Source organism: Ictalurus furcatus, chromosome 22 (genome assembly GCF_023375685.1).
Source record: "Ictalurus furcatus strain D&B chromosome 22, Billie_1.0, whole genome shotgun sequence".
NCBI classification, from domain to species: domain Eukaryota; kingdom Metazoa; phylum Chordata; class Actinopteri; order Siluriformes; family Ictaluridae; genus Ictalurus; species Ictalurus furcatus.
The window spans coordinates 11942760-11957406 of record NC_071276.1 but is presented as its reverse complement, the minus strand read 5'-3'; the positions used below and the strand labels follow the sequence as shown (position 1 = coordinate 11957406).

The window sequence follows — 14647 nt, the reverse complement described above, 5'->3', positions numbered from 1 at the left end:
ACGGCTCCATGTTCCCTATGTAGAGAGACTTCACATACAGGAAATAATGTATCCTACACCCTATGTAATTCACTCTGTGTACATTATGGAGGTTTTTAGGACGAGGAAATGGCCAGGGTACTGAAGGAGCATGTTGCCTCGCAACCAGCGTCTAGTTACAGCTACTGAGTGTACATATCCCACTTTTGCTTTTCTTTCTTTCTTTCTTTTTTTAATGTTTTATAAAAACGAAGACAGATGGGTTTTTTTCTGGAAATAAAGTGAAAGTAAGAGACTTCTAAAGCGAGTTTAGAAGTAGAAGAAGAAGAGGAAGAAGCGTGTTAATTTACCCACCCAGGGTAAGCCAGTGTACTTTATTACATAATATTTAATTATAATATGTGCTTTAGTGTTTTATGTATAATATATATATATATATATATATATATATATATATATATATATATATATATATGTGTGTGTGTGTGTGTGTGTGTGTGTGTGTAATTGTATATATACAATATTGTGTTTTGGTGTTTTGTGTATTGTATTAGCATGTTGTATTTGTGAAGTGACCATGGGTGTCGTGAAAGGCGCTTTAAAAAATGACTTTTATAAAACTATATAACGGACAGGTATGGAACATGTTTACATGGACAACAATGGTTTTGACCACATTTTGCGACAGGACAAATACACACACGGCAGTGCTCAACCGTTTGACGGCAAACAAGAGAGCACGGCTGCGTCCGAAAAAATGTACTTACCTGCTATATAGAAGGTGAAATACGTGTAGGTAAGTATGTGATTTCGGACACAGAAAAAGGCATTTTTTTTCCAAAAAAGAAGAGGGATCGCGGGGTTTTTCCATGTATGCACATTTTATTTGAAAAGCAATAAAATACACAGAGTACCCAAATGATGCCCTGTCTGTGTTTTTAAAAAAAAAACAAACAAACAAAAAAAAACAATTTGCGCCCCACTTCCGATCTCTCCGCGCCCCTCGGGTTGAGAACCACTGCCCTAAAGCAATGAAATCATGCAAATGGAAATTGTCCTTAGAGTACTAAGAATGAACACAACATATAAATAATAATAAATAACCGAACTTTGAAATTATCTCCCAAAAAATCATAAAATTGGGAACGTTAGCTCACTAACAAACACGGCTAATTTGAGTATTTACACACAGCGGCTAGCATAGCATTACCTCGCTTACTAGCAAACAGGAAATCTTTAAAGATTAAGCTAAAGAAGGTTAAATGAAGTGTCACTAATCTTTGTGTATTCTGCAAAAGCAGTAATATGTGTCGTTCTAGCGAAAATAGTATTAACTGCTGCACATACTACATTACTTACATTGGCGGTATTTTATAGTATCTCGATACTACCGTAGTAGTGGTATACCATGCAACCGTAATATATAACAGTTATATACTATTTATATACTAAATATATAACCCACTATCAATGATTTATTAGCTAGATAAGTATTTTTTTCATTACAGTAGCTCTATGAACATTCCACACTAGAATAAATCAGTTGATGCAGTAATAAGCTTTAATTTTCAGGCAGAGATATAAAAAAAAAGAAAATCAGAAGTCCTCTTGACATTGTAATTAATTCTATGCAAACTAAGCAAATGAACCCATATTAACAATATTTGTATTAACACTCTGTAGGAAACATGTCACGCAACACCTCAAAAAATCAAGCTGAAAAGGTCACATCAGCCCAGCCTCCACCTCCCACTCAAGCCAAGGACGTGGAGGACACTGTGGACCCAGGATGTCTTACCAAATCTGAGTTTCTGACTATGATAGCTCACGAAGAAGGAGAGGAAATTGTGTCAGATATTCTGGATGAATTCATGACCAATGTGATGGAGAAGTGTTATGAAGTGTATCTTAAGAAACAGGTGATAAATCTCAGCGGTGGAATTTTAACCCTCATATATTCCAAAACAATACTACTGATGGTTTTTCATGACACATTGTGTGCTACCTTTATTTAATGAACCTTTTTAAAAAGAAAAGAAAAAGTGATTTCAGTTGCTTGATCTTCATCTAACATTTACACTCATTCCTCAAAGAGTGGCTGGTGAGGGAACAACAGTTATATACAGTATGTTCTAATGTAGGTGATTTAACAGGAATTCACTTGTTTGGCAGACATTCCATGACATTAAATCCAACAATAAATGGTTAAAAAGCATGACATGATGTTCGTAAATAAATTACAAATTGTAATATTTGGCAAATCACTGTAGTATGAGATACTTTGGCCCGTGCAGTTATAAGAAAATAATTAACTTTGGGGTGGCAGCGTATCACACCATGTTGTGGATTATTTTTCTATAACAGCCATGTTTCATTCCTTAATTAGCATGACTTTAATATCAAAAGAAATGGCATGGATTAACAGGATCCATTTGGCCACTTTTATAAGTTGTATGTGTTTTATGGTTTAGAGACACAACTAGTGTCATGAATAAATGTGATATTTTCAGAATGATGAAACACTGATATGCTGCTTTTATATGTGTATAGATTAAAACATTAATGTTAACATAAATTTTTGTATCTGTACAGATAGTGCCATTCACTGCTGCCTGGGCAAAGAATACCATACTCCAGATGGTAAAGTGGCAGTACCTCATGCGTGATGAAGGCGATGATGTAGACACAACCTCTCTCCTGCAGGAAGACACAGCACCTGCACCTTCAATTCCAGATTCCTGGGCTGAAGGCTGTGTGCCGGTTATTAAAATCTCAAATCATTTACAGGTAACCATCTAAACATCAATGATTTTGCCGGACAAGTTTGCCTTTTGAATACGTCATATTTCTGTATCTTTTTATCAGTCGCAGATTTACAGTAACATTTGTTAAATCTGTTATTATTTGAACAGAGGGTTAAGACTGACGCACAGGAAGCTAACATTAAAGATCCACAAAAAATACAGGAAGCCCATTCAATAAACAAAACAGAATCTCCCCCAGGGAAACCGAGACGAAACAGCAGGACTCTGAAAGTAATCCCTGCATCTCATACAAAGGTGGAACTGGAAAGAACACCACATCCACCTGAGACACGTTCATCAAACAAACTGAAACCTCCAGAAACACAGAATATATTGCGGTATTAGGACATATTGGGTGAAGATTTTTCCAACCACAAGTCCACAAGAGCTATTCCAGGCGCCTCAGCACATCCTGGCCTATGAAAGAATTATGCTGGAGGACAACTTTTATCCTTGAGAGGGCTTGGAAACACACAGTGGCTTAAGTGTTTCTTATTTACAATTAGGAGATGCTAGCCAACCAAAGCATGCTTCAGTTCAGGGGCCCAATGAGAGACAGTTGAACCGTTCACTGTTTACTTATAAGCTGATCGTTCATTATTTTAATTAGTAAATTCTCAACAAGTGGCTCCTAAAATAATAAGCATTTAATACTTATGCACAGAAAATAAGTTAATTTTTAATGTCTTAGTCAACCTACTGATTTTTAAAATTCACAATGGCTGTTTTTGGTTCTATATAGTAATTGCAGAGATGTCAAACTAATGAAAATATCTGAATAAGACAGTAAAAACAAAAATATATATTTTTCCAAAAACATTTCTTAGCTTTGAAGATTGAAGATTCAACATAACAATTCAACTTGCTGTATATTTTTCTAAATTGATGGACCAGATTTAATAACCCAAATTGGGTTATAAAGCATTTCTCTGCTTTATATGCTGTATATGTTTTTAATACATTTTCAATTCCTACCTTTGGTTTATTTAGTTATTTGTTTTCTGACCTTTACACACATTTTACTGAATTTAAAATGATTATCACTTTTAGTGAAGTAATCGCTTAGGACAGCTATGAGTTCAATATGCAAACATTTTATCAATTACTGATCAATTTAAAACAAAGCAGATCACGTCTGAAAACACACTGGAGCCCAGCTGAGACAGTATAAGGATGGAGTTGAGGATATTTGTGGTATTTGCACACATTTAATTTTAACATGAAGTGGTAGCAATGGTCAACATAACATAGTGGTTACAGACAGAGTTATTTTTCTGTGTTATGACGAATTGCTTAGAACGCAGCTAAATTATGTGAAAATTGTACAATGGTGTGACTGTTGTAATGGTGGAATGTTTTGGGCATATTTTTACATGCATGTAAGGAGCTGTAGTGTGAACAATTTACAGCTCTTATTTCAGTCACTGCACTTATACAGATGATCATTAGTGTAGTTAAATACATGGACATTCAGGCCCCATTCAGCCATGTCTTATTTGAGACAAATAAGTACTTTGTGGCACTTGAGTCTATTTAAAGTGCTTGTTATACAACACTGCCAATTTACTCAGGTTTTTGTAATGTCCACACTGTGAGCATTCTTGGATAGTAAACTTTCAGGTTTATTAACAAAACACTATCCTATCAAAGGTTTTATGAGACATAAATTGAACAAAGGATAAAGAATAAAGTGAAATTAACACACACACACACACACACACACACACACACACAACTTTTTATTTTTAGACATGCATTGTCTGAGATTATAAATTATATATATATACTCACACACACACACACACACACACACACACACATATATATATATATATATATATATATATATATATATATATATATATATATATATATATATATATATATACAGTGCATCCAGAAAGTATTCACAGCGCTTCATTTTTCCCACATTTTGTTATGTTACAGCCTTATTCAAAAATGGATTAAATTCATTATTTTCCTCAAAATTCTACAAATCTACAAACAATAACCCGTAAGGTTCTGTCTTCCAGGGGCACAAGATAATGGAAAGCCCATTTGATTACCGTTAAAGCATCATGAATTTATTATATTCAGTTACTTAGTAACTTCCACAAGTCACAAAAATTGATGATATTGTAGAGTGAGTACTTTACCGTACTGCCTGAGCACTCCGACGCCATGTCAGTGACAGCCTCAGTGTGTTCCTCCAGGACTTCAGACAGTGTAATGTTACTTCCTTTACTGGAAACATCAAACACCAGCACTGCCCCAGAGGAGACCCCTAACAGAGATGTCTTTTTATGATATCCATTCTGGATATGAACATATACTTTCCATTAGAAGTCAGTGTTTGGGTCACTTACCTACACAGATGTATTTCTCTCGTCCAGGGTGTACCCTCCCTTGTGCCCCATGCTCCCTGGGATAGGCTCCAGGTTCCCCATGACCCTGAAGGATAAGTGGTATAGAAAATGGATGGATGGATGGATGGATGGATGGAATATTATTATTATGATTATTATGACAATTAACAAAACATATTTAAAATGTTGTAAAAATTATTATTATTATTATTATTTTTACAGAATGTAATGTAAAGTACAGAATGTAAACATCAAATCACTTGCTTCCAGTCAGTGTGTATTTAAATGTAACAAACAAACAAACAAACAAACAAATGGACAGATGGATATCACAATATCACATAAAAGCACACTGTGACATAATTGATCAAGATATCGATATTATATGGTCATATTCCCCAGCCCTGATATCAACAGGTTGTAACCGTATATCTAGAAGATAAAACTGCTTTGTGTTTATTGTTTACACATTCTGGTTTTTAGTTTGTTCTTTTAGTTACTATCTACTATTCAGCTATAGCATTAATATGGATGTCATGATTTCCCTTGAAGCAGCGTGCTCTAAGCGCGAATGCGCGAGCACCTGCTTTTCCATTGTTGACAGTAGTGAGATCTGGACATGTGTGTTTTGTTTATGTTTCTGTCATGTCTCCTCCCTGTTCTGTCACTGGCTGGGATTTCACGTGTGTCTGTATTACCCTCAGCTGCTAGCAGTTTAGACGCTGATCATGTCCACATATATACCGCGCGCCTCCCAGCACACGACGCGGAAGATTATCATAGAGTTAGATTAGTTCGTATAGTAGTCATAGTCACGTTCCATGTTTAGAGTTAGTTCACGCTGGATTATCCGCTCCCAGTTCCTCGTCATAGTTCATGTTTCTCGTTTTGTTTATCGACCCTGTTTTCCGTGACCACGACCTTGATTCATGTTTAACCCTGTGTATGCCTGTTTGCCGATCGCCTGACCTTCGCCTGTTGTGGATTACGTTTATGGATCACGTTTTGGATTTGTCTGCCTGTCTCTCCTTTAAAATAAGCACTGTTCATACTGCACTTGCATCCGTCCTATCTCCGCTCCGTCACGATACGTGACAATGGACTACTCTTTAGCCTTTATGTTATGAATCCTCATAACATTCTTTATGCATTTATAGTGCCCATATATACATATATACATATTAGTGGTGTAAGGTGTGCTCATGGAGGGGTAGTACCTCTGATGGGGGTAGCAGTCGTACTCCTGTGGGGGTAGCTAGTCCATCTTTGGTCCCCACATGGCGCTCAGCTCTCACCTGTGGCTCCAAGAAGCTGTAGTATGCGCAGCGGCCACACCACGGGCAACGGCTTCGAGTGGCCGGCTAAACCAGGTTGAGGGTAGCTGACGGACCTCAAACCGTTGGTGAGTTTAGGGCTTGTCACCCATAGCATGTAAAGACTGGATCTGGTGGACTGCGCAGAGGTACCATCAGCTGGTCAACGGGCAGGAAGACGGACCCAGCAAAGCGACGTGGAGCGCTAAGAGCACGGCAAGACACGTAGGACACCTTGGTCATCCACTGCCTCCAGTCTCCATTCCAGCCATCTAGACTACGTCTTGCCACTGGACTAAGTGGGGCCTGGACGAGAGAGTGAGGCTGATGTAGCGCAACTCTCCCTCACTTTAATCCAACTCACGCGCAAGCCATTTATGTCATCATCCGTACTCAAGTCCTGCGGCGATGGGCAAGCTGCGTTGCGGCAGGTGTGGATGCACTGGCAGCCGTAGTAGCGGACCTGCACGCAGGCGGCTCAGGCCATAGGGTCGTCTTCCATTGACCTGAAGCAGAAATGGATTTCGGCAACCGTCTGAGCGACTAAGCAGCCCTCTTTAGGATAGTGCTGCTTACCTCCGTAGCCTGAGGAAGGGGCTAGAAAAGGTGCCCTAAAAATAGCCTGCTTCAACTACCCCGACCAGCTTACCACAGCTGGAGGGAATCCCATTCTCGCGGTCGAAACATAAAGAAAACCCAAAAGGTTTCCCTCACTCTTGGTGCGTGGAACATACGCACCTTATTGGATCGTGAAGAGACTGACAGACCAGAGAGAAGAACCGCCTTGATTGCAAGAGAGCTTGCTCGCTACAATATAGAGATAGCAGCCCTGAGTGAAACCCGCTTGGCTGACGAGGGCCAATTGACTGAAGTTGGAGCTGGCTACTCCTTTTTCTGGAGTGGACGGGGCAGTGACGAACGTCGGGAATCTGGAGTTGGGTTTGCTATCAAGATGAGTCTGGTGAATAAGCTCTCCAGCTTACCAAAGGGAAATAATGACAGGCTAATAGTGCTGAAGCTACCTTTACCTGGAAGAAAGCAAGCCACACTCATTAGTGTCTATGCACCAACTCGGAGGAAGTCAAAGACAAGTTCTACCAGGATCTGGAAGCTCTGATTGCTTCAGTACCAAAGTCAGATAAACTGATCATTCTTGGTGATTTTAATTCCCGAGTGGGCGCGGACCATATCGCATGGGAGGGAGTTATTGGTAGACATGTCATTGGCAACTGTAACAGCAATGGACATCGGCTCTTGAGGATGTGCGCAACAGATCAGCTTCCTGATCACCAATACAGTCTTCCGTTTGCCCAACCGGAACAAAACAACCTGAATGCACCCACGGTCTAAGCATTGGCATCTGATCGACTACATCTTAGTCCATAGGAGTGACAGGCAGGATGTCCGTTTGACCAGAGCGATGTGTGGTGCTGACTGCTGGACAGACCACAGGCTACTGATATCCAAGATGAATCTTAGAATTCAACCTCCCAGACGCCCACAGGGAATTAGAGTCCCAAAACGCCTCAACGTCTCCAGGCTGAAAGACTGCAACGTTGAGCAAGCTCTGTCTGACGCTCTGACAAGCAAGCTAGAAACTACATATTCTAATACCAATGACATAGAGTAATGTTGGGCGGCCTTTAAACAGCTGGTGTAATCTACTGCATCTGAAACTATTGGCCTCACTGCGCGAAAGCACCAAGACTGGTTTGATGAGAACTGTGAAGAAATACAGTCCATGATAGAGGACAAGCACCATCTCCAGCGTGCGGTCAGCATTGACCCCAAGTCCGCAGCAAAGAAAGATGCTTTCAGCAGAGTCCGCCAAGCGGTGCAGAAAAAACTGCGCAAGATGCAGGACACATGGCTGAGCCGAAAGGCTGATGATATTCAGTCTGCTGCCGACAGACACGACATGAAACATTTCTATAGTGCTCTTTGTGATGTCTATGGCCCAGTAACATCAGGCATTGCCGCACTCTTGAGCTCTGACGGCAGCACTCTCATAACCGAGAAGGAGAAGATACTGGAGCGCTGGGCTGAACACTTTGTCGGTGTCCTAAACAAACCCTCTTCCATCAATGATGAAGCTATCAACAGCCTACCCAGGTGGAGATAAACGAGAGATTAGCTGACCTTCCATCAGTGCTGGAAACTCACAAGGCCATTGAGCTCCTGTCTAGTGGGAAAGCTCCGGGAGCAGACTCCATTCCAGCGGAAATCTACAAGTGTGGTGGGCCTAAGCTAGTGGAAAGACTAACAGAGATGTTTTGTGGGATGTGGAAGCAGAAACATATACCCCAGGAATTTAAAGATGCATTTATCATCCACATTTACAAACGCAAAGGAAATCGCCAATCCTGCGACAATCATTAAGCTTGCTACCAAACTCAAAGTCTACTCAGCGGTGGTTCTACCCACCCTCCTCTATGCTTGTGAGACATGGACTGTGTATAGCCGCCATGTTAAAAAACTCAACCACTTCCACATGAGCTCCCTGAGAAAACTGCTGAAGATCAGTTGGCAGGACAAGGTACCGGACACAGTGGTGCTCAGTCAGGCTGGCATGACAAGCATCCACACCATGCTGTGCAAGGCACAGCTCCGATGGGCTAGCCATGTTGTCTGCATGCCGGAAGAACGCCTACCCAAGAAGATGTTCTATGGAGAGCTACAGCAAGGCAAGAGATCTCACGGTGGTCAATATAAGAGGTTCAAGGACACCCTTAAGGCCTCACAGAATAAATTTGGCATTGACCCTGGCAGTTGGGAGAGTGTTGCTGCTGATAGATCTGCTTGGCGCAGTCAAATCAATGCCGGTGCGGCAGCCTTCGAGCAGAAAAGGCTGGCAGACGCAGCTGAAAAATGTGCTCTGCGCAAATTCAGGAATAGCAGTTACAGATCTCCCAGTCAGCAACCTGCTTATCCTTGTCCTCACTGCAACAGACTCTTCCGGGCCGGGATTGGATCGATCAGCCATCTCCGGACCCACCTCCCAAGTGAATAGATGACATAAATGGTCCTCATCGACACCGATGGACGAACATCATATATATATATATATATATATATATATATATATATATATATATATATATATATATATATATATATATATATATATTCATTAATAGGACATCTACTTTTTGAAGAAAACCATTCAATCCAGTACAGGTCATTTTGACCCCCTTTATGCATTCATGAATGTTTGTTTGGTTCATGCATTGTAGGGTTAAATATCAAAAATCTAAAAGGTGTCCATCATACCTGACACCTAGTCGAACACTTTACAGTTGGGTTTGTGACTGTGCATCATTCCCTTCAAATGCTATTGAGCTTCAAATTATGGTATATTTTGTGTATGAGCCCATTCTGCAGTGAAATTCATGTCTAATTTAAATATGATCTAAAAGCTCATTTTAATAAATATAAAAACATCTAAAAGGTGTGCATCATACCTGACACCTAGATGAACACTTTACAGTTGGTTTTGTGACTGTAAGTCATTCCCTTCAAATGCTATTGAGCTTTAAATAATCATATATTTTGTGTATGAGCCCATTCAGTAATAAAATACATGGCAATATTTATATATGATTTAATAGTTTACTTCGTTAAATATCAAAAATCTAAGAGGTGTGCATTATAGCTGACACCTAGATGAACACTTTACAGTTGGTTATATGACTGTACATCACTCCCTTCAAATGCTATTGAAGTTAGAACCGTGTTTAACAATGTCGTATGTAACTTTAGAGACGATCCCTTAATTTCCGTTTATCCGCGAATATCGAACGTCCAACGTCAAGCCAAATTTATTCCAGTCATGTTGCCTCGCAACCAGCGTCTAGTTATAGCTACGGAGTGTAAATATCCCACTTTTGCTTTTCTTTCTTTCTTTTTTGATTTTTATATTTTTTTTAATGTTTTATAAAAACGGAGACAGGTGGGGTTTTTTTTTCTGGACATAAAGTGAAAGTAAGAGACTTCTAAAGCGACTTTAGAAGAAGAAGAAGAAGAAGAAGAAGAAGAAGCGTGTTTATTTATCCACCCAGGGTAGGCCAGTGTACTTCATTACATTATATTTAATTATAATATGTGCTTTAGTGTTTTATGTATAATATTATATTATGTATATATATGTATAATTGTATATATACAGTATTGTGTTTTAGTGTTTTGTGACTTGTATTTGCATGTTGTATTTGTGAAGTGACCTTGGGTGTCGTGAAAGGCGCTTTAAAAAAAATGACTTTTATAAAACTATATAACGGACAGGTATGGAACATGAATTATCAAAAAAAGATGTGTGCAGACAAACCATTTAAAGCAATTCCAAGCAATGCTGCCTGCATTGTGACCAGGTACCATTACTTTCCCAGAAGAGCAATGACTGACTTAGATGATCATTTTAATGTGATAAACTGAATATTCTGTTTGTGTAACTGGTGTCATTTATTATGTTAATGTCATCATGCTGTTTAGCTTGCTATGTAATAAGTGTACAAAGCGTACAACAATATATAGTGGTAACCTGAAACGTTAGCTGTGTAAAGGGTACTGGAGTACTATACTATTTATATACTACATATATAACCCACTATCAATGATTTATTAGCTAGATAAGTATTTTTTCATTACAGTAGCTCTATGCCCATTTCACACTAGAATTAATCAGTTGATGCAGTAATAAGCTTTAATTTAATAATAACTTGATGGTTTCAGACAGAGCTATAAAAAAAAAGAAAAGAAAATCAGAAGTCCTCTTGACATTGTAATTAATTCTATGCAAACTAAGCAAATGAACCCATATTAACAATATTTGTATTAACACTCTATAGGAACCATGTCACGCAACACCTCAAAAAATCAAGCTGAAAAGGTCACATCAGCCCAGCCTCCACCTCCCACTCAAGCCGAGGACGTGGAGGACAGTGTGGACCCGGGATGTCTTACCAAGTCTGAGTTTCTGACTATGATAGCTCACGAAGAAGGAGAGGAAATTGTGTCAGATATTCTGGATGAACTCATGACCAATGTGATGGAGAAGTGTTATGAAGTGTATCTTAAGAAACAGGTGATAAATCTCAGTGGTGGAATTTTAACCCTCATATATTCCAAAACAATACTACTGATGGTTTTTCATGACACATTGTATGCTACCTTTATTTAATGAACCTTTTTAAAAAGAAAAGAAAAAGTGATTTCAGTTGCTTGATCTTCATCTAACATTTACACTCATTCCTCAAAGAGTGGCTGGTGAGGGAGCAACAGTTATATACAGTATGTTCTAATGTAGGTGATTTAACAGGAATTCATTTGTTTGGCAGACATTCCATGACATTAAATCCAACAATAAATGGTTAAAAAGCATGACATGATGTTCGTAAATAAATTACAAATTGTAATATTTGGCAAATCACTGTAGTATGAGATACTTTGGCCCGTGCAGTTATAAGAAAATAATCAACTTTGGGGTGGCAGCGTATCACACCATGTTGTGGATTATTTTTCTATAACAGCCATGTTTCATTCCTTAATTAGCACGACTTTAATATCAAAAGAAATGGCATGGATTAACAGGATCCATTTGGCCACTTTTATGAGTTGTATGTGTTTTATGGTTTAGAGACACAACTAGTGTCAGTAATAAATATGATATTTTCAGAATGATGAAACACTGATATGCTGCTTTTATATGTGTATAGATTAAAACATTAATGTTAACATAAATTTTTGTATCTGTACAGATAGTGCCATTCACTGCTGCCTGGGCAAAGAATACCATACTCCAGATGGTAAAGTGGCAGTACCTCATGCGTGATGAAGGCGATGATGTAGACACAACCTCTCTCCTGCAGGAAGACACAGCACCTACACCTTCAATTCCAGATTCCTGGGCTGAAGGCTGTGTGCCGGTTATTAAAATCTCAAATCATTTACAGGTAACCATCTAAACACTGATGATTTTGCCGGACAAATTTGCCTTTTGAATACGTCATATTTCTGTATCTTTTTATCAGTCGCAGATTTACAGTAACATTTGTTAAATCTGTTATTATTTGAACAGAGGGTTAAGACTGACGCGCAGGAAGCTAACATTAAAGAGCCACAAAAAATACAGGAAGCCCAGTCAATAAACAAAACAGAATCTCCCACATGGAAACCGAGACGAAACGGCAGGACCATGAAAGTAATCCCTGCGTCTCATACAAAGGTGGAACTGGAAAGAACACCACATCCACCTGAGACACGTTCATCAAACAAACTGAAACCTCCAGAAACACAGAATATATTGCGGTATTAGGCTGTGAATACTTGGGTACATGTGCTTTTTTATTTTTTTATTTTTAATAAACAAACATAGATTTCATGTTGTCATTATGGGGTATTGTTTGTAGAATTTTGACCCTAATTGCCTACCGCCTGTAAAACTGTATATATATATATATATCAATTATATATATATATTATATAATTTATTATATATATATATATATATATATATATATATTTAATCGATTGGTTGGCCGATTCCTTTTCGATTAATCGGATTGGGGGGGGGCGGCTTTCAGTACCATTTTTTCATTTATTTAAAATAAAATCCACAAACTGAGTGTTACAAATATAAACTTAAGAGTAAAACTTTACACAGCTGGGGTTTTTTTCTCCCAATTTTACATGACTGAAAAGAACCCAATACATGCAGACAGACACCAGAATATATATTATTCATTTAATAGTAGTAGTTTAATTCCGTGCTTGTTTTGCATATATAAAAAGTAATACATAGATACTGTGTATATATATATATATATATATATATATATATATATATATATATATATATATATATATAGTATCTCACAAAAGTGAGTACACCCCTCACATTTTTGTAAATATTTGATTATATCTTTTCATGTGACAACACTGAAGAAATGACACTTTGCTACAATGTAATGTAGTGAGTGTACAGCTTGTGTAACAGTGTAAATTTGCTGTCCCCTCAAAATAACAACACACAGACATTAATGTCTAAACCACTGGCAACAAAAGTGAGTACACCCCTAAGTGAAAATGTCCAAATTGGGCCTAAACTGTCAATATTTTGTGTGGCCATCATTATTTTCCAGCACTGCCTTAACCCTCTTGGGCATGGAGTTCACCAGAGCTTCATAGGTTGCCACTGGAGTCCTCTTCCACTCCTCCATGATGACATCACGGAGCTGGTGGATGTTAGAGACCATGTGCTCCTCCACCTTCCGTTTGAGGATGCCCCACAGATGCTCAATAGGGATACCTTCACGCTCAGCTTCTTTAGCAAGGCAATGGTCGTCTTGGAGGTGTGTTTGGGGTCGTTATCATGCTGGAATACTGCCCTGCGGCCCAGTCTCCAAAGGGAGGGGATCATGCTCTGCTTCAGTATGTCACAGTACATGATGGCATTCATGGTTCCCTCAGTGAACAGTAGCTCCCCAGTGCCGGCAGCACTCATGCAGCCCCAGACCATGACACTCCCACCACCATGCTTGACTGTAGGCAAGACACTCTTGTCTTTGTACTCCTCACCTGGTTGCCGCCACACACGATTGACACCATCTGAACCAAATAAGTTTATCTTGGTCTCATCAGACCATAGGACATGGTTCCAGTAATCCATGTCCTTAGTCTGCTTGTCTTCAGCAAACTGTTTGCGGGCTTTCTTATGTATCATCTTTAGAAGAGGCTTCCTTCTGGGATGACAGCCATGCAGACCAATTTATTGCAGTGTGCAGCGTATGGTCTGAGCACTGACAGGCTGACTCCCCACCCACATCCATCAATGCATCACTTGAACTTGTCTACCACTCATAGGTTTTTTGCAAATTATCATATCATTTGTAATTAAATTTTAAATAAATCCATCAATGAGCGATCATCAGCTCAGCTAACGTGATATTTGTGAATGCACGCGAATAACCAAATTGATTAATATTAAAACATCTCATTTGAATATATTTTGATACATTTAACAAAAAAATTATAATATTATTTAAGCATTTTTAAAACTTTCCTATGGACCCCCTGCAATTACATCACTGACCCCTAGGGGTCCGAGGAATCACTGCACTAGACGGTAGAGTACATAGTGTATAGTACGTCATTTGTGACACAACTTCAGTATTTACAGGGAGAATGTGCA

The 14647-nt window shown here is 38.9% G+C and overlaps 1 protein-coding gene across 7 annotated transcripts; it reads left to right on the top strand.

Moving 5' to 3' along the window:
• Positions 1–16: 16 nt before the first annotated feature.
• LOC128599048 (uncharacterized protein C2orf81 homolog) lies at positions 17–14390 on the top strand. Of its 7 annotated transcripts, XM_053610403.1 has the most exons (6): positions 10211–10521; positions 10744–10829; positions 11307–11542; positions 12216–12410; positions 12536–12787; positions 13599–14390. In XM_053610403.1, the coding sequence occupies exons 3-5, from the start codon at positions 11312–11314 to the stop codon at positions 12770–12772; spliced, it is 663 nt and encodes a 220-aa protein (XP_053466378.1). In that variant the 5' UTR covers positions 10211–10521; positions 10744–10829; positions 11307–11311; the 3' UTR covers positions 12773–12787; positions 13599–14390. The 7 variants fall into 7 exon arrangements, with proteins under 7 accessions (XP_053466382.1, XP_053466381.1, XP_053466380.1 ...); XM_053610406.1 differs by lacking the exons at positions 10211–10521; positions 10744–10829; positions 11307–11542; ... (1 more) ...; positions 12536–12787; positions 13599–14390 and adding exons at positions 18–338; positions 615–775; positions 1663–1898; positions 2572–2766; positions 2892–4128; XM_053610404.1 differs by lacking the exons at positions 10211–10521; positions 10744–10829 and adding an exon at positions 38–338.
• The last annotated feature ends 257 nt before the right edge of the window (positions 14391–14647 follow it).

Bases quoted from the DNA above. Each gene is read 5' to 3' on its own strand.
- LOC128599048 (XM_053610404.1), top strand. From the start codon at position 11,312: ATGTCACGCAACACCTCAAAAAATCAAGCTGAAAAGGTCACATCAGCC. The intron at 11,543-12,215 runs GTGATAAATCTC...GTATCTGTACAG, and splicing joins AAGTGTATCTTAAGAAACAG to ATAGTGCCATTCACTGCTGC. The intron at 12,411-12,535 runs GTAACCATCTAA...TTATTTGAACAG, and splicing joins AAATCTCAAATCATTTACAG to AGGGTTAAGACTGACGCGCA.